At 42.2% G+C, this 26,161-nt stretch overlaps 1 protein-coding gene across 4 annotated transcripts in view; it reads left to right on the plus strand.

The window, feature by feature from the left end:
- APP (amyloid beta precursor protein) overlaps positions 1 to 21,835 on the plus strand; it is a 262,122-nt gene extending 240,287 nt beyond the window's left edge. For all 4 annotated transcript variants that reach the window (XM_054973138.1, XM_054973139.1, XM_054973140.1 and 1 more), the window contains 2 exons: positions 10,658 to 10,804; positions 20,618 to 21,835. In XM_054973138.1, coding sequence (XP_054829113.1) covers positions 10,658 to 10,804; positions 20,618 to 20,719 — 249 coding nt within the window. In that variant the 3' untranslated portion in view covers positions 20,720 to 21,835. The remainder of the gene's footprint in view (positions 1 to 10,657; positions 10,805 to 20,617) is intronic.
- Positions 21,836 to 26,161: the final 4,326 nt, after the last annotated feature.

Here is a 26,161-nt window from a genome sequence, read left to right on the forward strand (position 1 = left end):
GTGTTTGCTACTCCTCCCAATTTGGTATCATCAGCAAATTTAATGAGTAGCCCTTCCACTCCTTCATCCAGATCATTGATAAAAATATTGAAAAGTACCGGGCCCAAAACTAAGCCCTGCAGCACCCCACTGGACACCTCCCTCCAATCTGATGAAACGCAGTTGACCACCGCTCTTTGGGTGCAGTCCTCTAACCAGTTCCCTATACACCGAACTGTCCTATAGTCCAGTCCACAGTCTTCCAGTTTGCCCATCAGAAAGTCATGTGGGACCTTATCAAAAGCTTTACTGAAATCCAGATAAATCATGTCAACAGAGTTCCCACGATCCATTAAGCTAGTCACTCGATCAAAGAAGGAAACCAGGTTGATCTGGCAAGATCTGTTAGGGACAAAACCATGCTGACTTCCCCGGATCACTGAGTGGTCCTTCAGATGCTTACAGATTAATCCTTTTAAAATCTGTTCTAATATCTTCCCAGCAACAGACGTCAGACTGACCGGCCTGTAGTTTCCCAGGTCATCCTTCTTCCCTTTCTTAAAGATTGGGATAACACTCGCTCTTCTCCAATTTTGTGGCACATCCCCAGTCCTCCAGGAGGCCTTGAAGATAATGAATGGGTTCTGCAAGTTCTCTAGAAAGTTCTTTCAGCACTCTTGGGTGCACCCCATCCGGCCCAGGGGATTTGTATTCATCAAGTGCAGCCAGATGCCTCTCCACAACCTCTCTGTCAATGTCAATTAGCCACTCAGGTGTCCTGCCACATTTTCTACTATCTCTAGAGGACATTCAATTCTGAATGTTCATTGCTGCTTCTTTTGTAATAACTATGTATCCTGCAGTATTAACATCAGAGAGTAATGGTATTCTGTAGAGATGGGCATGGTCCAGAAAACAGACCAAAATTCTGCACGGTCCAGCCCAGTTCATAGTTCGCGAACACACAGGTTGTGGACTCACCTTTTTCACAAATTTTGCTCTGCCTGGGCCAGTTAGTCCATTGTCCATGAGTCCAGACACCCTGGCATCCATCTACCAATTCCTGGGGCAATGGAGAGCACATACACAGACGTTTTGCAGCCACTGCTGAGCAAAGAGGTTCCATTTTGCAGGGGAGGGTGGGAACGTTCTATAGCCGATCTTAGCCCTCAAAACTTTGATGGACAGCTCTGCCTGCCAAGCAAAGAGCTCCCAGCTCTGCAAGGGACGTTCTGCAGCCAATCTTAGCCTTCAAAACTTTGATAGGCAGCTCTGCCTACCAAACAAAGAGCCCCCAGTCTGCAATGGAGGGTGGGACATTGTGTAGCCAGTATGCGAGTAAGGAGCAAGGATTATTTCTTTAGGCAATGTGTGGGAAGGCGTCTGTGTGGTGAGTGAGAGGGCTCTTCCCCCACCCTTTTCTGTTTGATTTTGCATCATTGCAACTTTTTGGTGCTGCTAGCCAATGCAAGTCAATTGGCATTTGTGTCTCCAGTATCTATTGGAAGTTTCCTGGGGGTGGCCACTTTGGGGGTCTGTAACTTGGTTGTCCGAAATGCAATCTTGACCAAACTTGGAGGGTGGCTGGAGGAGAGGTTGCTGAAGGTTCTGTGTAAGTTTGGGCTCTCTGGGTGTTAACGGGGCAGAGCCAGGACCCCCAGAAGTGACGAACTGACAAATTGGTTCACAAACTGGGCAGGTCCATTAAAAATTTGTGGTCAGTGGTCCGTGAAAATCAACAGACCACGAACTGGTGGTCCATGCGGTTTTCCCAGTCCGTGCCCATCTCTAGTATTCTGATATTAAGCTTGAAAGGTTTCTGTTTTGGATGTGTTGTTGAAAATAAATGGTGCTGAAAACTACAGTTAACATGGCAACCTAGCTTGTACTAGAACTAAATAATTACAGTATGCTAACAAAAACACTACTTTAGTTATATGATGCTGGGAATTCTTAATTTCCAGTGCCAGAAAATAGTCCAAAATTCATTAGCATTAATTTGGAAGATTCTGGCCTGCAAGTCTCACAATAGTTAAAGATAAAGATATGAATCTCTCAAGGGAGAGCTTGTTTTGATGTGGAGAGTGAAAGACCGACTGATGAAGTGTATTTCAGACATTTAAATTTCATTTTGTTCTTCTCTTATATTTAATTAGATGCTGTGCCTGGCCTGTTGGAGGCAGTGGCTGGCTGGGCCTTGGAGTACCCCAGTCTTCTGGTCTTGGGGGACTTCAGTGTCCATGCCGATGATGCTACCTCCTCATGGGCCATGGACCTGATAGCCTCCATGGCGGCATTAGGACTCTCCCAGTTCGTATCGACGCCCACATATCGAGCAGGACGCACGCTGGATTTGATCTTTGGAGTGGGGATACAGGTGGATCTGGATGAACCTATAGCAGTGCCATGGTCAGACCACCTCATACTGAGGGGTTGTCTGAGCACCATGGACCCCCCCCCCCACTTGGGCAATGAGCTGATTTATGCTCGCCCGCAGAGTCAAATGGATCCAATTGAATTCCAGAACGCTCTGCGGGATCCAATGCCCCCTGGTGGCTCATTGGATGAGCTGATAGAGAACTGGAATGCCCGTCTCTCTGAAGCTATCGACAAGATCGCTCCCCGTTGCCCTCTCTGCCCCCGAACTAGAGTAGCTCCTTGGTATACTGATGAGCTAAGACAAATGAAACAGGACCTGAGACAACTAGTGCGACTGTGGTGATGACTCCGTGAAGAAGTGAAAAGAACATCTTATAGGACATTTATGAATGCCTATGAGATGGCAGTGAAAGCTGCAAAGAGAGACTACTAAGCAGCTTCCATTGCGTCCGCTAGTTCTTGCCCAGCACAACTTTCCAGAGTGATTTGGTCTTTAACATCCCTCACACATGGGACAAATAAAAATGTAAATTCGGCAATAAGCTGTGAGGCTTTTGGAGACTATTTTGTGGATAAGATCTTGTCACTCCGCTGGGATCTGTCCACCACAGTTGATGCAGTATGTGTACTGGAGGCCCCTTGGTCATCCTCAGGGTTGATATTAGATCAATTCAGGCCCCTCTCCCAGGAGGAGGTAGGCAGGGTCCTGCATGCTGTGAAACCTACCACATGCCCACTGGACCCGTGCCCATCATGGCTGGTAAAAACTGACAGTGATGGGATTCGGGCACCATTAGCTGACCTCATTAATCTTTCTCTGAGTTGTGGTTTTTTTCCAGACTCACTGAAGGAGGCAGTGGTACGGCCTTTATTAAAGAAACAATCACTGGATCCTGTTGATCCAGCCAATTACTGCCCAGTTTCTAATCTTCCGTTCCAGGGTAAGGGTGGTAGCAGAACAGCTGCAGGCATACCTGTATGATGCCTCTATCCTGGATCCATTCCAGTCCTGCTTCAGGCCTGGCCATGGTACAGAGACGGCTCTGGCCGCCCTCACAGATGATCTGTGGCGACACCTGGACCGGGGCAGGTCGGCACTGCTGATACTTTTAGATCTTACAGCAGTGTTCGACACAGTCAATCATAATCTTCTGACCCACCGCCTTGCCGATGTGGGGATTTGTGGAACAGCCCTGCAATGGCTGAACTCCTTCCTTCGCAATCGGGGACAGAGGGTGGCACTTGGGGAACAGATGTCCGCTTGCCATTCTTTGGTATACAACGTCCCTCAGGAGGCGATTCTTTCCCCGATGCTATTTAACATCTATATGCGCCCCCCTCGGCCGGTTAGCCCGCAGCTTTGGGCTGGGTTGTCACCAGTATGCGGATGACACTTAGTCTGATCTCACTCTGGATTTCTTGGCCAAGGGTCTTGAGGCTGTGACGGTATGGTTACATCAGAGTTGCCTGAAATTGAATCCCCTGAAGACGGAGATTCTGTGTCTGGGTCGTGGGGCGATCAAGCTGGGGACCTGGCTCTCAGCCCTTGATGGGGTACAATTGAAACTTTCGCCGACAGTGAGGAGCCTGGGTGTGACCTTGGATGCCACACTTTCAATGGAGGCCCAGGTCACAACCGTTGCCAGGTCTGCCTTTTTTCATCTTCGACAGGCCAGACAGCTGGCGCTTTACCTTTCGCCCTGGGACCTGGCCACAGTAATCCATGCAACGGTCACCTCCAGGCTAGACTACTGCAACTCACTCTACTCTGGGCTGCCCTTAGGCCTGACCCGGAAGTTACAGCTGGTCCAGAATGCAGCGGCACACGTCCTTACCGGAACGCCAATCCAAGCGCACATTCATCCTGTACTGTGCCAGCTGCACTGGTTCCCAGTGGAGTTCCAGATCCAGTCCAAGGTGTTAACCTTGATATTTAAAGCCCTTCACGGGCTGGGACCTGCATACCTGCGGGGCCACCTCTTCCATTACATCCCCTGAAGGGTGTTGCACTCTGCAGACAAGCAACTCCTGGTGGTTCCCGGTCCGAAGGACATCCATCTGGCCTCAATCAGGGCCAGGGCTTTTTGTGCCCTGGCCCCGGCCTGGTGGAACGCTCTCCCGCTGGAGATCCGGGCCCTGCAGGCCCTGCTACAGTTTCACAGGGCCTATAAAACAGAGATGTTCCGCCGGGCCTTTGGCTGAGTGCCAGTGGGTGTCCCCCTTCTTCCATCTAAGACCACTACTTTTTCTAGGGCTGCCGTTGGCCATCTGCTATGCCCATATACGGACTCCCAATATTTGTTTAAACAACCTGCTCCTGAACTATTTTAATGACTTTTAAAAAATTATTATTGATTTTATGGTTTTGTGACTTTTAATGTATTTTTGAATGTTGTTAGCCACCCTGAGCCCATCTGTGGGGAGAGTGGGGTATAAATTAAATAAATAAATAAATAATTATAGTGGCTTATATGCATTAGGCAAGCATACTTAAAAGAGAAGGTTGAGCTCCCTCTGTTATGCTGTTCTTTATCTCAAATAGAGTTGCATAAGAATCTATCAGGTCTTATTTTTTAAAAAAAACATCTTTTTAGCCCTCCAGTCTGCGCACTACAGTTCAAAAGCTATTCACTTCTCTTAAGTGTCGTCCCCCAAAACATCAGACAATTGAGTGAACATGAAACCATTCTCGTTCCACTTCTCAAACATTTTGTTACTGAAGACTAGATAGTACATCTAAATCCTGTAGTTGTGGTAGGAATAGAGATATAACAATTCCAGAAATTTTGGAACTATGAAGAAAAGTTTCTTTTTCAGGAAAAAAAGGGGGTAGATTGAAATATATGCACTTTTCTATCCACCCTATACCATTTTAGCTACTTTAATGACATAAAATGCATAATTTATGACTTAAATTAATTAGCATATAAACGTGTATAAATTGACTTATTTATGGAATTTAAAAGTATAAATGCCTTCATTTTCTACAAACAAAATTAAAGATATGCCCCCTTCTAAAGCAAGAGAAAGCAGAAAGCTGTTGCGCTTTATACATCTTAATGCATTTCATTAATTCCAAAAGGAAAAAAAAAGCTTCCATGGGTGTACAGCCCAAAACTGGGGCAGAAGGAGTCCTCAGACTTTTTCATGCCATATGTCAAGCATTTCATTTATTCCAAAGGGGGGGGGTCATAAGAGTTTTCTACAGTGTTTCCCAAAATTTCTAATTTTTCCATCAGAAAATGCATCTTGCATTGTGCTTGTTTCAGATTTTTTAAAAGAGTTTTTTCACTTTTCCCCATAATCACCCAATTAACCCAACACACCATTTTCTAATGGAAAAATTAAATGCTATACATTTTGAGTAAGTAAAACATTGTCTTAAAAATTATTTCACTCATTCCAAAAGTAAAGGAAATTCATAATAGTATTTTTCAGTGTTCCCCAGTTTTTTCCCCACTGGAAAAATGGGGGGGAGGGGAGATCCCTGCCGTTTGAACCTATTCTCTATGCTCTTAACCTACAGCTTGCAGCCTGGGATCCAAGCCCTTTACCCTGCACCTGGGTAGAAGCCTCACCAAAGATTAATTGGGCACTTTATCTTACATGACAGAGATAATCTTGGGGTTAAGGCTGGATGACCTTAGGCCCGTCAGACACTGGCAGCCTAACCTATCTCACAGGGGTCTTGTGGAGATAAAATGGTAGGTCAGTCAGTCGATAGGTAAATTTGGACACTGACCATAATAGAGCTGAGACACTAGACACAACACAGCATCTGGTGCCTTTATGAATCACTTTGTGCTGGTTATGGCAATGAATTTCTCCAGGATCCTGGTATCTGCGAAGGCCATCACTTGTTTGTTAGACCCTTGCCCAGCCTAGATACTTAATGCATTTAAAGATCATATCAGTGAGTCTTGAAAACCCATTATAAATCAGTCACTGAACCAGAGAACATATCATTGTGCCCTAAAACAAGCCATCATCGGTGGCCAGGGGGGAAATGATGTGGCCAAATTCCTCTCAGTCTCCAATTTGCCTTTCCTGGGTAAAATGATAGAAATAGGCAATTACATGGAACTCCAGGTGTTCCTGGATGAATCATCTGCCCTAGTCCAGTTTCAGGCTGAGCTATGGAAGGGAGACAACACTGGTGAACCTAGTAGATATTTTCCATCCAAATGTAGACAAAGACTACACCTCTCTGCTGCTTTTACTAGATTCTGGCAGCATTTGACACAGTGGACCACTATGACATCCTGTTGAGATGTTTGAAAGCAGAAGTAAGGATTTAGGAATGTGGTATGGTTTCAGTTTTTCCTCATGGGCAGAACTCAAGAAGATTGTTGTAGGACACAAGTTTTTTACAGTGTGGGACCTGCCTGATAGGGTTCCACAAGGTTCAGTCTTTCCCCCCATCCTATTTAATCTTTATGTGAAGCCCTTAGGAGAAATGATTCATAGTTTTGGAAAAGAGTACCATCAATATGCTGATGACACTTTAAATTTCTTTATCCAAATCTCCTGGTGATGCTATAGAATCTCTAGACCTATGCCTGATTGCTGTAGTTGAATAGCTAAACAAGCAGAAACTGAATCCTGAGAAGTTGGAGATAATGTTGATTGGGAAGGACAAGGCACTGAAGGACATGAGGTTCCCTTCTTCCAGTGAAATCCAGTTGTCTTTCATTGACTGCTCAGAGCCTAGGGACAGTTCTGGCTCCACCTTTACTGCTGGGGAAGCAAACTGATGCAGCTGCAAAAAGGGTATTCTACCAACTTCACTTAGCTTGAAAGATGCCCTTCCTGACTTGGCTGACCTCTCCATATGGATCCATACTATGCTCACCTCAAGGCTGAACTACTGTAATGCACTCTACATAGATCTGCTGTTAAGGATAACTCAGAAACTACAGTTGATACAAAGCACTGTGGCTTGGCTACTTCGGGATGCTAAGCAGAATCTGCTTATGACTTTCACTCTGCAAAAACTCCATTGGTTGCCATTCAGGTACCGGGCTCAGTTCAAGGTTTATCTATCACTTACAAAGCCCAATATGGCATTGGCCTCACACACCTGCAGGACCACCTCTCCTCTTATATTATGGCACAACAGCTTTGCTCATCAGAGCAAAGTTGTCTGAAGGTGCCACCCTGCAAACAGGTAGAATCAGTATCTGCCCATTCACAGACAATCTCTGTGGTGGATCCCACATTATGGAACAGTCTTCCTCGGCGTGCTAGGAAGGCTGTGCACTTCTATGATTTTGCAAAATGTACAACAGAATTGTTCAGAAGGGCATTCTTGTAGAGGAGCAGAGCTGTGATATACTGGATCAGCTCAGGTAGTGACGTCGTCTATTAGCAAAACTGTTTTTTCTTCCAGTTCTTCAAACCTAGTTCCACTTTTGTTTCACTGTTTTGTTTTACAAGGAATGTTTGCTGCTTGATTCAAATGTTGTTGCATTTTGTAATCCACTTGCTGATTGAATGAATAGCTTTGTGTTACTAAGAATCTCTGCTGTTAGATTCAAATATCATCATTCAAATGTTACCTTATTTTGTAATCGACTTACTGATTGAATTCATAGTTCATACTTGAAATCCATCTTGAGTCCTTGTGAGAAAGGCAGACTATAAATGAAAATGATTGTTTTAAAAAACAACACTGTCTTCTCCTGTTGCAAGCATTTTAAGTACATGTGCCTGTAATACTTGTAAGAGATAAGATGGCTCTGCGTAATTTCTGTTATAGTTTCTTGTGGTTCTTAGTTGAGCCTGCTCACTTCTTATTACAGATGATGTTCATTGATCCACCTGGGTAAGGGTTTTTCCTAATCTGAAAGTTAGAAATCCCTCACTATCTGCCTTCCTTACTGGAGGCTTTCTTGTGTTTAGGCTTATGCAGAAGGTCTGGAAGGGAAAACTAGGCTGCCCAGATTAAATTATCCCTTAAGGATTTTAGCTTCTTCGTCCCTTGTCTATACCAGGGTAACAGTTATAAAAATGGGGTTTGAGTCTTCATTCTGACTCAGTCTTAAATTATAGTTTTTGTTTTTGTGGGTCAGTCTTGAGAGCTAGCATTGGTATTTGCAGCTGCTAATTCTGCCACACAGAGACCTTGTAACTTATGCAAGTATAGCAAGGTCTGAGGAATTTACTTCACCAGGATTTTCGTAATGTAGCTATATGGACTCAAAATCTTTATAATTCCACATTATCCTTAGTTCTCTTTCTTTTTAGAAAAGGTACTATTGGTAGCACTGGAAGATAAGCCCTCAAAATGGTAGAAGTAAATACTGTAGTATTAATTTGCTCTTACATTGAAACAAGATTTAGATACCTTACTTGAGACTTGACACTCCTGAAGAACAATTGGACTGTAGAATAAAGTGTCCTTGGCTTACATTTGGGGGAGGATTCTCAAACCTAGAGCACATTCCAGATAAATGCATTCCACAGCAGTCCACTGGAAAAGGGCACAGTACAAGTAGAAGCAGAGTTTATTGGAGATTGTCAGGCTGGGAAAACCTCATCATTCCTAGCTTTTATGTTTTCGCATCCTGTGGGTAAAATAATGAATCCCTCTGATGTGTGTAGCCTCTGACTATTGGCTACCGCATTCTGGTGGGCTCCGGCAGTCAGGAATTCCAGAACCCAAACTGGTCAGGAATTTCTATGCACTTGCAGGGGAGGGAGGATTGGAAAGGAGCTATTCTCCCTTCATATGTGCATGTGTGTGTTTGTGAGAGAGAGAGAGAGAGAGAGAGCAGCATTTACCATGCACCCATTTTCTCCTGACAGAAGTGGGGGGGGGGAAATCAAATGCCAGTTAACTATTTTCCAAATTAGATTAGAAATCTTTGTTTTCTCTTTGAGAATCTGCACCCTCATTTCTTTAACCTTTATAGGAATAAAATTTTGTACTTGTTTAAAAGATACAGAGACTGCCATGGTTCCACTTGCAAGCCTTCCCAAGTCCCATGTTGAGAGCCCCATTTGATGGTCCTCCAGGGATCAAGCTGGTGAGATAAGTAAATTCAGGGAGGTGGTAGTAGCTACCAAAAGGAAATCCCCCCCCCCCAAAAAAAACTTCTTAAAAGATTCAGGAAGCAGTGAGGGAAAGTTGAATTTTCCTCGGACAAAACGTATATAACCTGGCAGTATTACTCCTCACTCACCTGCATGCTGTCTGTTTGCACAAGCCAAAAGAGAGGGTACCCTAACGGATGTAGGGATGGGAAATGATACAACTTCATTTTCACCTGTATCCCCATCCCTATACTATTTCCTCTTTCTCTCCTGGCAGCCCCCATATCCTCTCCCCTTTGCCTGTATCTTTCTCTGCTTCCCACTCACCAGCCAATTATTGTTTTATCTGCCCTCCAGTCAATAGAATTATTTATTATTTATTTACTTTATTTATATCCTACCTTTGTCCTCAGTAGGGACACAAAACAGCTTACCTCATTCTCTTCTCCTCTCTATTTTATCCTTACTACAATCCTGTGAAGTTGATTAGTCTGAAAGAGTGTGACTAGCCCAAGGTCATCTAGTAACCTTCCATGGTAGAGTGGGGATTTGAACCTGGGTCTCGAACCAGTACAGCACATTGGCTGTCAGCTTTCCCTCCTTTCTTCCCCCTGGCAGCCTCTCCCTGAGAAAAGTCTGGCCAAGCTGCAAAAGTCATGCAGTAGCAAGATGCTTAGGTGGGTTGCCTGGCCATGGTCAGGCCCGGCCAAGTTGCAGAAGTTGGGTGGACGCTGCTGCTGGGCCCAGGCCAGTTGGCATCAAGTTGTAGCCATTGCCGCACCTGGGTGAGTTGCACAAATTGCATGATAGTAAGTTTCCCAGTGGTCGCTGCTGATCCTGGCCCCAACGAGTCCTTTATCCAGGGCAGGAGGGTGAAGAGCAGGGGTGAATTGGGAGACCAAATTGCCCCAGAAAGGGCCTTTCTCTTGCCCCTCACTTTTACTGACAAAAAACAAGGTTCAAAGCTTGGCAATATTATTGTGACTGCCTAGCAATCCCCACAGCGGCCACTGAGATCTCAGAGGGCATCCATTTCTTGAAGGTACAGGTGCTTCTATTATTCCCCAGCCAGTGTATTTTTATTTTCAATTTCAGTTTTTTTCCTGCAAAGCTGGGGCTTTCCTTGGGTTTATAGAAAGATCTGTCTTGTCTGTTCATGGCTTTATTCTGTGGATGTATGTATCCACAGATGGGGCCATGTTGAGCATTAGATATATTGATTTTTGTTTATTGCTGTTAATCTTGTACCTAAAAAATTTTTTAGGTATTCTTTGCTGAAGATGTAGGGTCAAACAAAGGAGCCATCATCGGACTAATGGTGGGAGGTGTTGTCATCGCAACAGTGATTGTAATTACTTTGGTGATGCTAAAGAAGAAACAATATACATCAATCCATCATGGTGTAGTAGAGGTAAGTGAAACCTACATTACGGAGAAATGTTATTCCCTGAATGGAAGTAGCAGCAAACTATGGCAAACAGAACTAAATGAGCCTTTGTGACTTACATTGATTAAATTAAAATAAATCAACTGGCCTGCCCTTATCTTGAGTACGTCTGGCTTTCCAATTGACATTACCAGTTCTTTGTTAGGAAGATTTGCCAGCATACTGTTACATCTAGTCTCAAAATTGTGAATGTTAAGGGCAAACCATATACCATCAGTATTCCAGGCCAGTATTCCTATTTAATTTTTGTTTTCTCGAGGAAGCAAGTTTTTCATCAAAGGAAGTTCTTTGCCAGCAGAAGGCTGAAAGAATTTTTGTCACTCTTTCCCCTCCCACTCCAGACACCCACTTTACTATCAAGCTGATCCTGATGGTGCCCTGTCCGTATTGCCTTGTAGGAGGGGAAAGCAGGAAGGTTCTATTCTGTTTGAGATAGTTGAGGGAAAATGATCTTTGAATCCAACCCACTATCTTGCCTGATTGCATAGCCTCAGCACAGTTCCCACAACCATGTCAAGTACAGAGAAGAGTACTGTGTAAACTAGTAATGCTCCACTGAAACATTTATATACCTTTATCATGATACCTTTCTCTATGCAGTCTGTATATTTGCACAGCTGGGATCAGATGGAAACTCCATTGAGCAACACAAGTTTTTGCAGACATGATAATTAAGGCCTATTTAAACAATCACAGTTCGGACAATAGACTTATAGACACAAATACTTGACCTTCTTTAATGTGTTGTAAAGAGAATCTGAAAGAGCTTTTTTACAGATGTAACTGTGAGAAATGGTAGGAAAAAGAAGATTGAAAGGGAACTGAAGATTGACAAGCAATTGCTGAACATAGTGTCTGCTTGAGGATTAGATTGCAGAGGTGGGAAGTTACGAAGTTTCCCAGGACCCTTCTGTACTTGATAAATTGGAGTGACTGTTGAAGGTAGGCTTGAGAAGCCACCAGTTTCCAAGAAAGCCAAAAGGCGTTTCTGTCTTTCTTGTTGCCATAGAATAAAATGTACTCTATGTATCATAGTCATTGAGGCTTTATTTTGAAATGCAAAATATCTTTTAAAAATCTAGTGTGATGTGCCAAAATTAAGCAAAATGCTGTAGAAATTAATGGCTAAACATATGCAAAATATTAAGATATGGAACAGTTGCCAGTGGACTGAGTGAGGAGTAAAGAATAGGATATCAAGTTGGGCAGGCATTCTTGAGGGGGTAAAAACTTGTAAAAATCCTTGTTCAAAATATGCTATTCCATATATTAACTTCATCAATTTCATTGTTCACAGAATCATCATAACTTCTTTTAAAAAGTCTTGAAAGGTTTATTTAGAATATCAGGATGATTTCTCTTGAAGTTGCTACGTGCATCTTACATTACTGATCATGTACATTTTGAACAGTGTAGTACCCAGCATACATGCTGATAGGATGGTGGTGAATCTCCTCCTATTTTTTTAGAAATGTGTGTTAATCGTCATATCTTCTGTGGAGTCCCACGTAAGAACATAAATGTTTAAGATGTTTTATTAGTTTTAAAGATATTGTATTTTATATTATTAATTGGAATCCACCCTGAGCCTGCTGGTGTGGTGAGGGCGGAATACAAATCGAATTAAATAAATAAATAACTGTGCATGTACAGGTCAGCCACAGACGTTCTAAAGCTCCTAAAAGTGCAAGACACTCACCTGGCCTTTTCGCACGCTTTTCCCTCAGGTGCAGCTATAAAAGGCAGGGCTAGCTCTGTCCATCAGTTCTTCTTTAGCCACTGCTGAAGAAAGACATGTTATTTGCTCCACTCCTTGATTCCAAAGATAAGTGTGAATTCAGGCCTTTGGTTCCATGGTATCGAGGCTCTCTTCAAGAAGTGTTCATGTTGTGGAACCAAAATGACCCAATCAGATGGGCATGACAGATTCTTGCTATATCTGGGTGAAGACTATGATACCTTGCAGTTTTGCGGTCCGTAAACAATTTACACCCAAGGTGCTCTATGAAAGGACATTGCAACGGAAAGTGGCTCTTTGGGAGTCAGCCCTGAAGGGCTCAACTGTCTCCAAGAATTATGCCGCAGATAAAGGACCACAACACCAAGAACAGGCCTCTTCAGTTCCTCCAGCATGTTCAACACCTATTACTGTGGAAAAGGACAGTTGGTTCCTGTTGTTCTTTCAACGGTTCCTCCTCGGTGACTGTCAGAGCCACCTACAAAAAAAGGCTAAGCTCAAAACGAAGCCTGCCAATTTAATAATCTACTTCAAAGTCACAAAAGAGGAAAAAGTCTTCTTCAGCTCCGACCACATCGGTTACATCAGTTCCAAGAACTCCATCTCCAACCCTCAGACAAGATTCTCCTTCGGTTCCATCCCTTTCAGAGGATGAAATTCCAGAAATTGGCGGTGACCATTTCTCCCTTACCACTGTCATCAATAAGGCCTGTGAAAAGACAGGTTCCCTGTATCATTACTCCGCTTATCGGTTTGAAGGCTTGCCTGGCATATACCCATCTCCTTATTACTTCTTCCATGATGAAGATCCTTAAGTTGCTGTTTGCTCAGAATCTAGAAGTAACGCTAAACCTGTATTGGTTCCAGCCATGGTTTCTGAAGACAATGCTGCCCCAGAACCGACATTAAACCACAATACAGTCTGATGATGACTTTGAGGTCAGTTCCAATTTTGCATCAGAATCATCTCCACCAGAATTCTTTACTGAGGATTCTGCTGTGTCCTCAAGTGAGGATTTCCACTTATACACTGAACAGTTAGTCCAGATGGTGAGATCCCTGGACATTGAGGTGACCTGCTCTGCTCTGACCTCATTTGATCCAGTCCTCTAGGTCCTGCACTCAGAAGCAACAGGTCCAGTGGTGTTTCTAATCATGAAAGGGATGCCTGACATATTGAAAGACGTATGGTTCAGGCTCCGACAACATTGAAAAAGTTGAACAATAGGTTCCAGTTTTCTATTTATGCACCCTCCTGCCAATTCTATTGTCACTGAGATACTCCAAGGCAAGGGCCTCCCACAAGGCACAGGCCATGTGGCTCTGATCAATAAGGCAGGAAACTATACATACTGAGCAAAAAGGTTTATGCTTCTGCAGCTCTAACCTTTAGAATTGGGAATTTACGAGGTCATTGTAGCCCAGTATCAGCTTTTCCAATGAGAAAAGATAGGTTCATACTTAAGCCTAGTTCTGGATGATAAACAATGGCTTCTGAAAATTTTACAAGGAGAAGCTCTAAGGCTCTCTCAACAACAAACTAATATAGCCAGACATATTGGAGATTGCTCTTCTAGAGCTATGGCCTCCACAATTGTAATATGTAGGCATGTGTGGCTCAGAACCATGGCATTAGCTCCTCACCATAGGATGAGGGTAGAAGACCTTCCCTTTGAAGTTTCAGACCTATTTTCATTCACTACAGATGATGCACTGAAAAAGATTAAAGATGATAAGGTGACAGCATGGTCGTTGGTATCACACCCTTTTACTCAAATTTGGACAAAATTGTCCTCCAAGGGCATATATACCTTATAGTAATAAATACAGTCAGTTCCATTCCCAAGCAATTCATGCACTGCCCAGAGGCTCTTAATAGCCTCTGGGCAGTGCAATACTTCCGAGCCAAATCAAAAGGGGGCTCTCCAAAGGATCAGGCTGGGTTCAATAAACAAGGTTTTTGATACCAAGCCATCTTGTGTCATATCAATCAACCGCTTACTTCCTCTACAAGCTCATGAGCAAATGGCCACTGTACATGGAGAGTAATATGTGAAGATTTCTAACTTATGGTTCTTGGTAACTGCCGTGAAGAAGGGATAACGGAAACGGGATATTCCTTGCTAGCTAACCCATTGCAGTTATTTATGATATGAGAATTTTGTATATATGATTGCTTATGAACTATTGACTACATATTGATAAATTTCTACTCTGGATTGTACTACATAAATTGTTTTTTGTATAGATTACTGTTTGATAAGGAGGCATTGTCCCTTTAAAGCTGGTATTTGCACATTGAAACTAGACGCTTACAAGCACATTTGCACTTTAAAAACTATGAAATGTATGATGCTGTTAACTGGCTGATGTAGACATTTTTGCCTTCTGTTATTTACTGGTTCTGTATAAAGAAGTTGTGGCCAAGATACCAATTCAATATGAGAGGTGGAATAGACAATGGAAGGTTGCTGTGCATGATTACGCCCCAGTGGCTATGTTTGTGGGGGAAGACTAGGCAGAACACATGCTCCAATGGAAAGAAGAACAACAGGGACTGGGGCCTTCAGAAGCTGAGACTGATCTTGTAACAGATGTATATGTGCAATTTCCAAGAGACTTTGTGGCTACACTGGATGATCTTAGCCTGGGAACTGAGAATTTCATAGGAGTGCTAATCCACAGCCAGACAAAGAAACAGCCTAAAAGAGAAGTAGCCGTGGTAACCTCTCCAGACCCCATCATAGACCACAGTGAAATGGAATCTACTCCAGTGACTGCAACTGTTTTCCAGAAGGAGCAGGAGGAGGATATGAGCCTCAGGGAAACTCGCCAACAGGCACTGAAGAATAACCCTCTAAGTGAAATCCAGATTTGGACCGTGGTTTGCTGTATCAAGAGTCCCTTCAATAAGAGTGAGTGGAAAACGCACCGGCAGATAGTTATACCAAGTAAATATTGCCTCCAGCTTGTGAACCTAGCTCACAATCATCCCAGTAGTCATGCTGGAGTGAGGAGGACAAAGGACCATCTGGGACAACAGTTTTATTGGGAAGGAATAGATAAGGGCATTGGCAAGTTTGTCCAGTCCTGTAAGGTTTGTCAAACTGTGCGGAAAGCCCAAGATCAGAATAAGGTTCCGCTCCAGCCTTTACGGGTCATCTTCCCTTCCAATGGGTAGCTATTGATGCGTTGGGGCCGCAACCTAACAAGACCCCAAGGGGGGGGCAATACTTTCTAACTGTGGTCAACTACGCCACCCGCTGGCCAGAAGTGGTAGCTCTTAGCCGTATTGATGCCAGTACTATTTGTCAAGCTCTTGCAGAAGTTTTGCCAGGGTAGGCTGGCCTTTAGAGGTTCTCACAAATGCTTGGACTAATTTCCTTTCAGGCGTGATGGAGAAACTGGAGTAGTCATAGGGTTCAGCACCTGTTAACCCTCCCATACCACCACCAATTGAATGGCATAATGGAAAGTTTCAATGGAACTCCAAGGGAAATGATCAAGAGGTTTGTTGCTGCCCATTCAAATAATTGGGATTTAGCTCTACAACAGTTGCTCTTTGTGTACAGGGCTGTGCCACACCCTAGTTTAGGATTCTCCCCCTTTGAACTGTTTTATGGAAGGGAGGCACGTGCGCACCTGGAACTGGGGCAACACCATTGGGAGGGCTCGATAACTTCTCCGGAGACTAATGTTTTGGACTTTGTTGATAAGCTTCAGAATCATTTAAGAGAGGCTGTGACCCTAACTCCTACTCACTTGTGGGAGTCACAACAAAAACAGAAGGCTTAATACGACATAAATGCCAGGGGACAGGTCTGCAGCCCAAGTGATCTGGTAATGGTTTAAAAACCAGTAAAGGCTAATAAACTGGAAGCCTCCTGGGAGGGACTGTTCCAAATTAAGAGTCGCCTGGGAGAGGTGAATTATTTGGTTGAGTTCCCAGATACAGATCTCCCACCCCGAGTTTACCATGCCAATGCCTTAAAGCTATGCTACTCCTGAGAAACCATTGTTTGCCATCTCATCCTGCAATTGGCTGAGAGTTTTGGGAACCCTGAAGAAATATATGCAGAAAGCCATGGTGAAGGTGGGGTAGAGGAGATTACCTTTTCCCCCTTATTGTCTAGGGACCAGCAGGAAGAAGTGAGGCAACTGTGTATTGAATTTGCTGAACAGTTCTGCCCTGCCTGGTCACAAATTGCAATACACTCTGTTTTCACAGGGGATGAGCCCTCTGTGGCAGAACAGGCCCGTAGAATTCCACATACCCAGTGGCAGGCCATTGAGAAAGAGTTGACTGAGATGTTGGCGATGGGAATAGTCAGACCCTCTGAGAGTGCTTTGGCATTACTGGTTGTGCTGGTCAACAAACCAAATGGGAAGGTCCGTTTTTGCATGGAATACAGCCATCTCAACAAGACCACCCGACCGGACCGATACCCCATGCCCCACATAGATGATTTGTTGGACCAATTAGCCTCAGCTAGGTACATCTCCACTTTTGACCGCACCAAAGGCTATTGGCAGCTGGAGCTCGACGAACAGTCAAAAGAGCGCCCTGCCTTTATGACACATAAAGGACTTTATGAATTTAATGTTTTGCCATTTGGGCTTCAGAATGCACTCATCATCTTCCACAGAGCCATCAACAAGCGTCTAAAGGGGCTGGAGAATTTTGCAATTACATACTTGGATGATGTCACTGTATTTTCCCTGACACGGGAACAACATTTGGTGCACCTGTAAATGGTGTTGGAAAGTATAAAAGAAGCTGGATTTACCTTGAGAGCCAAGAAATGCCAAATTGGCCTCAACCAAGTTACATACCTTGGACACAAAGAACAAGGGACCATTTCTCCTGGACAAGTCAAAGTCAAGGCCATTCAGGACTGGACCGTACCCAGAACAAAGATACAAGTCCAGTCCTTCCTGAGGTTGGATGGATATTATCAGAAGTTTGTGCATGACTACAGTCAGTTAGCATTACCACTAACAAATCTCATTGGGAGGAAAAGGCCTGAGAATTTACAAGGGACAGCACAATGTCAGCAGGCTTTTGACAAGCTAGAAAACTCCCTCATCACCTGTCCAATTCTGAGGGCTCCAGACTTCAATAGACCCCCTTGTCCTCACAACCGACGCTTCTGACTGTGGTGTGGAGGCGGTATTATCTCAGAAGGGGCCAGATCAGGAGCAACACCTGGCTGCTTTCTTTAGCAAGAAACTTACTGAGTGGGAAGCAGGTTGGGGTATTCCCGAAAAGGAATGTTATGCTATTTTGTATTTGCTTTGTGAAAATTCCAGCCCTATGTGTGGAGTCGACATTTCTTTCCAAACTGATCATTCTCCTCTCCGGTGGCTCCAGACCGCCAAGCGTACCAACCCAAAACTCTTGCAATGGAGCCTAGGTATGCGAGACTTTGATTTCAAGATTGAGGACATCACAGGATCTGGGAATAAAGCAGCTGATGCTCTATCCCGCAGAGCCTGTGATGATTAGTTATCTTACTGTATATAGACACTTTCCATTGTTTCACCACAACAGTGTTTATCCATGTTTTCCACGTGGTTCTATTTTAATGGATTACAGAGCTTGTGTATTAAGTTTTAGATAGTTAAAAGAGCAACCCACGGCTTAGTTGTAGACCTTATCAATGGGGATCCAGATAGCCAGACACATGATTTGGTCTAGTGGGGGGAAGGCAGTGTTATGAACCTGGGCCCCGTGAAGTCTGGTGGCTCTGGGGAAGACTACACTAAAGTATCTACAGGGCCTACATTTCCCAGGTCCCCTTTGGCCCGTGTGATTGGGTAAGAGGGGATTTGGAGGGGAAAATGGCACCAATAGAAAAGTAGGGGGGGTGCCTGAGAGAAGGGATAAAGGGACAGTGGGAGAGTGTTCACTCCTAGGGAGCAGAGCTGAGGAGAAGCTGCTGCAGACAGAGGGATCTCTCATCCAGAAGGGATGAGACTGTTGGAAGCCAGTTGCCAGGAGTTAAGAACAGTCTGGTTACATACATTGGGGTGTTTTAGTTTGTTTGTTCACCAACCTTTACTATTCTCTTTATTTTATAAAGTTTTGAACACCGGTTATTAATAAACTTTTTTTAAAAGTTCTTTATTATTCTGCCTGGGTCCTTACCCCTCATTTGGTCACTTAATAAATAAAACCTACTAGGAAAGAGTAAACAGTAGGGTACTCTGAGCCCTTCTGAGAAAACCTGTACCAGAGTAGTGACAGCCTACAGAGAGCTTCCCTGGGCCCCAGCCTGCTGTGACAGCATGTAAGAGCACACTCTACAAGAGTTCAGACTTCAACTTGGACATTCCTCTAGTGGACTTGTGTAAAGTGGCCACCTGATCTATGCTGTCCTCTTTCATCAAGCATTATGCTATTGACAGACTCCAGAAGGAATGCAGCTGTAGGCAAGGCCATCCTCAAGAGTCTCTTCCATTAAAGAGCTTCACGCTCATCTTCTGGGTAAGTTAGCTCTCATTAATCTCCAATGTGGGACTGCACAAAAGACCACTATATGAAAACAGGTTTGCACTTACCTATAACTGTTGTTCATGTAGTGGTCATCTATGTAGGCACACGTCCCTCCCTCCTTCCCCGTCGTGTGCTCTTTCTATTACAATCCTTCTACACCAGCGGCTTAGTAAACTGAGGGAGGAAGTCGTTCATCCTGCCTTTTATAGCTGCGCCTGGGAGAATATTACACAAAAAGGCTAGGTGAGCATCTCATGCCTTTAGGAGTTTCAGAACAACCACGGCTGGCCTGTGCATGCAAAGTTCCTATGTGCGCCTGCACAGACCATTCGATGAACAAAGATAAGTGCAACCCTGTCTTATGTGTTGTCAATGAATTAATTACCTATACATTAAAAATAATGAATTAATGACCTCTAAAATGTCCTGTCATTAACAATCCAACACAAGTTTCATTAAAAATATGAGCTTAAACAAATTTTCAAAGGGATGTAATTTTTAAATGTATAATATGCATATATTATTAGATCTACAAAGTATCAGCACAACCCATGACAATATGCTATTTCAGTATGCCAAATGACTTCTAAAAGAAATACTAGTATGGCATCAAAATGTATTTTTATCGGACAGTACATTAAAGAATTGTAGACTTCTATGGCTGGAGGATGGGTGATTTCTGCTCACTTCTTAACTCATTTACAGCTGCAGTATTTCAAATACATCTGGCTTTGCAACAGGATACTGTGTTCAAAAATGTAAAATCTCTCATGGCAGCCATAGTGTTTAAAAGGGAGAAAAACTATTAACAGGTCTCCTGAACAAAAATAAAATACTGAATCATATTATTGGTCCTTCTTGCCCTCTTTTTCCAAATGTGCAATCCTAAACAGAGTTACTCCAGTCTAAGCCCACTGATTTCACTGTATTCACTTCTTGGCATTGGATACTTTTTGATTTTTTTAAAAAAGACATTGCTGAAATACTTGTGCTAAAAGACACAGCATTAGTACAAATACCTTTTACCTATTTTAGTAGTAGGTAGTAGCCAGTATGATATTGGTAACAAGTATGCATGATTCTTTTCAGATAGTGGTTTTTAAAATATGTATATAGACTGTTAAATACATTTTTCCAGAAGATAAAGTGACTCTATACTGCAGTTCTCTATGGGAAATAAAATGAATAAAGCTAATGTATGGAGCAGTATATTCTGAGCAGGAATGTTTTACCACTAAACTCTATCCCTTTATAGCTTCCATATTTAGTTTTTACTTGTTCATTTTCTCTAATTAAATAGTACCCAATTCGGGTTTTGAAAAGATACAAAGGTCAAAAATAATTCATGAAAATATATATTAGAGTCTAAAATAACAGAAAGATCCCAAAGAACATCTGTCAGTTCACAGCAATGAAGCAATAGAATGGTATAATGTATCAAAATTCATGATTGTTCCATTTCAGAGGAAAAGGAGCACTGTAAATATGACATTGTCATCTCCCCACATAGGAATCTGACTGGTTCATCTTTTATCTCCCACAGGTGGACGCTGCAGTGACACCAGAGGAACGCCACCTTTCTAAGATGCAACAAAATGGCTATGAAAATCCAACTTACAAGTTCTTTGAACAGATGCAGAACTAGAACACCACAGGAGCCTCATGAGTTGGACAGCAAAATAATTGCTTCACTGCCCATCGGTGTTCAGTTATAGAAAATTGTGGAAACAAACAAAAACAAAAAACACTGTTTTATTATTTACTCATTATCGCCTTTTGACAGCTGTGCTGTAACACAAGTAGATGCCTGAACTTGAATTATAAAATCAGTAATGTATTCTCTTTACATTTCATTCTTTAAACTACATTATTAATGAATGTTTTTGTGTACTGTAAAGTTTAGCTGTACTTAACTAGTGCATGAATAGATTCTTTCCCAATTATTTATCATATAGCTCCTTTAGCCAGTTGTATATTATTATTGTGATTTGTGATGAAAAAAAATTAAGTCCTGATTGAAATATGCTTTAAGAATTGATGGGGGATGCTTTCTGTGTACGTGGGGTTGAGCTGCTTCTCTTCGCTGAGTTTTTTCCTTTTTCTGATCACTATGCATATTAAAGTCAAGATGACTTTTTTTAGAAAAGTATTCCAGATGAGTTGAGATTATTTTCCTCTGCAGTTGCATTTTATTGTACAGATTGTTGCTTCTGCTGTACTAGTGACGTAGAAATCATGGGAATACATGTTTGTTTCTTTGTGCCTGTTTTATGTGCACACCTTAGGCATTAAGGGGGTAACTTTTTCATGTATCTTTCCATCTTAAAAAAAAGAATCCCTGTTCATTGTAAGCACTTTTATAAGGGGGTGGGAAAAAGTGCCTGCTGATTGAAAAATTAATGGGGATCCTACAAACGTTTCTGCAGGATGATTGTACAGAATCATTGCTTATGAATTGATAGCTTTCTACACTGTGTTACATAAATAAATTACAAATAAAACCATTGGGCAAGAGTTTTATTTGAATGAAGAAATAAGTATTTTGGAGGTCTTTAACAGTGACCTTCAAATTTCACAATTAGGGGTTGGGTGGAGTTTTTTCCCAAGTAGACATGGGTTATAGAATTACCATTTTGAATGTAGTGAACAAAATGGCAGTGGATGAGAGGGGTGTTTGCTTGGGCATGCCTTCCCCTCTACAATGTCTCTTTTTCAGTTTGTATAATAGTGTTTTAATGTAAATAAATACATTCCTGGAGGAGCTCTTTTGTACTGCCGTGTTTCTGTAACTACTGTTGCCTGTTTGATCTGTTGTGTATGTTATTACAATGAAAAAATGGATCTCACATCTAAGTGTCAAAAGTGGACAGCTGTTCTCCAAAGAGTGTTCTTCTGGCAGCGCTTGTTCAACACTGAGGGTTTTTCTTATTGAAACTGATAAAGCATTTGCCTGCCTTCTTGCTCACTGTCAAGCCACCATATCACAAAGTAACTTACCTTCATGTGTAATTCTAGTAGAGAGCATACTCCGTGAAGTTTTTAAAAGAAACTTCCTCCTCCTCCTCAGTGCTCCATCCTAGATTATTCCTCTGGCCAATGCATTTTCTTGTACCTGTGTACATACTAGCCAGCTATTTATAGCCCCAACTGTTCAGTTTTTGAAGCTCACAATCATTTATCTGAATATAAATAGAAATTACATCTTAATTGCTGTTTGCCTAACCTGCCCTGTCTCGTTCTTTACTTCTTAGCAAAATATAGAATTTACTACAGAGCCCAGATATCTTGAAACGCCTTTTCTCCTGTCTTACCCTGACATATCACAATTCTCAGCATATCAAAAGATACCCTTTATCTCCATGGCATGATCATGTTGCTGGGAATTCTATCTTCAGATGGGTTATTTTTAGGTGACATCAAAATCATCTACTCCCATTACTTCGTTGCTCTAAAGAAAAATGGCAGGCCTATTCTGAAACACGAAAATAAATATGTTTATCCATCTCCAAAAGATTCAGATAGTGTCTCTTCCAAGCAGTATTGCTCCTCTGCAATTTCATATGTTTAGTTTTCATAGATCTTAAGCATGTTGATTTTCACACAGCCATTCAGCCACAACATTGTCAGTTCATTCACTTTTGTTAATCAGTGCTGTGTTCTGGTTCCTGCCATTTGGAATCTCCATGGCATCAATAATTTTTTCAAAATATTTCTCTATTGCTCCTTCCAGAGACTGATTTTTTTACCCCTCAAAATATTCCTGTTAAACTATACTGAAGAGTCTTAATTTCACATTTTGGTTGTTCTCAATCTGTATCAGTATGGATAAAATTTATTTGGAACAGACATTCACTTAATTTAATCCTTCAAGATTCCCTTGATCATCATCCTTCTTTTAAGACCAAGCACTTATTGTAATTCTTGCATCTTACTTCTTTCAGCATCCCTTTGTTTGGATGGTGAAAGGAATCAAATGTAAAAGTTTTGGATTCTTCTTTGGACTAAAGGCTTCTCACCGCTTTGGACCTCTGTTATGTCCCTTTCTAAAGTTGTTTCTGCTGGAGTTTTTTTCTGCATAGGAACCAGAGTTCAAACAGCTAGATGTTCCTTTTGAAATTCTTAACATACTGCAGTGCTTGAACTGCTTTGATCTATGGGCAGGTGTTGTAAGTTGATGTCCAAGTAGCTAGGTACTTTGATTCAGTGTATGATTCAATATTTGTCCTTCCGGTGCTGCTGTCACAGCCAATGCATCCTTGCAGGCTGTGCTATCAGAGATATGGATGCTTAGGAACTGTCAGCAACCTCTTAACTGCATAAATTTTTACTTCTTATGGGGGTCAAAACCTTCTAGTACCCACATGCACAATTGCTGCCAAGTTCTACTTGAACAAGTTAAGGGAGGCAGTTCCTCCTGTACCCAGGCATAATGCATAGTTTGTACTACCTCCATAGCTATCCATGTTGCTGGTAGAACTCACAAAGTTGTTCGTTGAATGGGCTATATTCATCATTGTGCCACCATAATATTCTGAGCATGTGAGGTACCCCAGTAAACTTTTTTGTAATAAACCTTTCTGTAGCACCTGTCTATATCAAATGCAGGAGGTTATGTTCAAGGGTGGGGCAGAGAACAGCACTTTTGTTTTTTTCAGTTAGGAGAAGCTTGAGAAGTCGAGTTTGGCTTTGGTTTCCTATTCCTCTTCAAAGAGAGGGAAGACAGTGACAAATTGTAACGATAGATGTGTTATGAGTGGTGTGTTGTTATGCAAGTCCTTTTATAACTTGTGTTATATTGAGTTCAGTACCAAGAGGATTCTTGGGATTTATTTGTTGTATTTGTCCTGATTATTATTTCTGTTTATTCATCATCCCTGTTATTCTAACTTAGGTGTGATGAGTCATCCAAGAAACAACTCAAGGAGCGTGGGTTTTTCTCTCACCTGTAGCTGTTTGGGTCTGCTGTGTGATGCAAGAAAGTTGGGCTACTTCCTGCACAAACCCAAGGAGGAAGCAAAGCAAATGTTCTCCCTCCGCCACCAAGTCAAAGCCTTGATGGTGGCATCTAGGTTTATCAACCCCAGAGCCTGAAGGGTAACAAGGGTAAGGTGCCAGGGCTGGCCCTTCTCACCTTGGCAGCCTTGCTGAGAGGCAGTGCTATGTACCAGGCTATGCCATCAAGACATTAGGTTGTTACAACCCTCTGCAAACTTTTCTAGAAAGGATTAAGATGCATTCTCCAGTAAGTGCTCCTGTCCCAGCATGTAATCCTTCCATAGTTCTAATGCAATTTATGGCAAGTCTCGTGAGTTTATGACCAAATGTCTAAAGTCCCTCTTTTAATAGCATTTCTATTAACTATAATCTCTATATGCAGAACAGGTGAGCTGTCAGGCTCATTTTCCAATCCACCTGTTTTGCCGGAAAGGTTAAAGTGATACTCCTATCTGATTATTATATTTTTCTCTAAAACGTTTCTCAATTTCACTTGAACTAGGATATTAACTTCCCTGTGTTTTTGGTGACTAAAGGGTTATCTTCACATCCCAAGATGGCCAGAGAACTGTATCTTGCTTTCTTTGTTGAAGTGCAGACTTTCTAAAAGACCCATTTATTGCTGTGTTCTATTTCCCATTTCCAAAGTAAATGTTTCTTCCACTTATTGTAAGGCAAGGTTATTTTAAGTATTGTTCATTGATACCTGTTGGTGAAGCAACCTCTATTTCTACCACCACCACCAAAACCTGTTGTATCAAAGTATACAGTGCATCATCAATCTTTTTCCAACATGTCCCCGTATCTGAAATGTACAAGATGGTATGTGGGATACATTTATCAAGCATTACGACAAATATATTTAGAAATTCAAAAAGTAAGCATCGAGGTGATAATGTTTTCTGGGACATTTTGTTGATCAGTAGGGAGTTGTTTGTTAGGTTCAGGTGGAGATTGGCACAGTAAAATGGCCAAAGAGTGAGCTGAGCAGCTCCTCCAAGGTCGATGGCCCCATGGAAGATACTCAGCTCTGGCCTGCACTGCAGCAATAAGGAAAACAGGAGTAGGCTCACTCATTGCTTCTGTTGTGCTGCTGCCAAAAAAAACATTGGTAGCAGAGAAGGCAATGGTCGAGCTTATGTTTATTAACATTGGCTGGGTCTAAGCTAGGCAGCATCAATGTCATTGACAGTGTTACTGGGGCTCAGCTTAGCTTGCCCCCGGCCACTCACTGTCTTCTAGATCAACAGCCTATTAACTTAAAGGGTCATTTCACCCTTGATTGAGTTGAATACTAGTGGTCAGATTGAGCATTGAGGCGCATTTAAATTTCAATAATAGCTTAAAAACCTCTTGTTTAAAACATCTTTTAAAAAAATGTCCTGAGACAACAAACCACAAAGTGAAGGCAATTTAATAAAAGCAGAATACAATACAATTTAAAAAGTTGCCGTCGAACAAATATACATAGCATGAAATATAATAGCATAAAAATACAAGTACCATTAAAACATCCAATTTCACAGTCACAAAAAGGCTATTATAGCAGATAACACAGAGTTTTAAAAAAGAACAAGCTCTAAAACCTGGGTAGGTGGTGCAGGGGAGAGGCCCAGAAAAATGGAAACAAAGGCAAGTAAGGAACAATACAGCAACGCAAGCAAACAAGATACTTCTTTAAATACAAGCCATGGTTTGGGGTCCAGAAATAGAATCTTATAATATAGTTATAATGCTACAGTTCAGAGCAGAGACATTAAGTGTTTTTAAGACATTCATTATGCCCTTCATATACCTGTTGGTATGGTATGGTATGGTATGGTATGGTATGGTATGGTATGGTATGGTATGGTATGGTATGGTAATGGAATAGAACTCATTCTCATACCAAGATCACTCTTTTTTAAATACTATCTTAAAAACTACTTGGACATTATACCTGCAGTCCTCTTAATGGTGTTACTAAGCAACCAGATGGTACTGTGTTACAGGGTCAGATCTGAAGCCTGAAGGGTAAGTTAGAGGTATCAGGAATGCTTATGACAGGTAGCAACAGAGAAAAATGGCATGCAATTGCCCAAGTAATTTAGAA

Source organism: Eublepharis macularius, chromosome 3 (assembly GCF_028583425.1).
Source record: "Eublepharis macularius isolate TG4126 chromosome 3, MPM_Emac_v1.0, whole genome shotgun sequence".
In the NCBI taxonomy this organism is placed as follows: domain Eukaryota; kingdom Metazoa; phylum Chordata; class Lepidosauria; order Squamata; family Eublepharidae; genus Eublepharis; species Eublepharis macularius.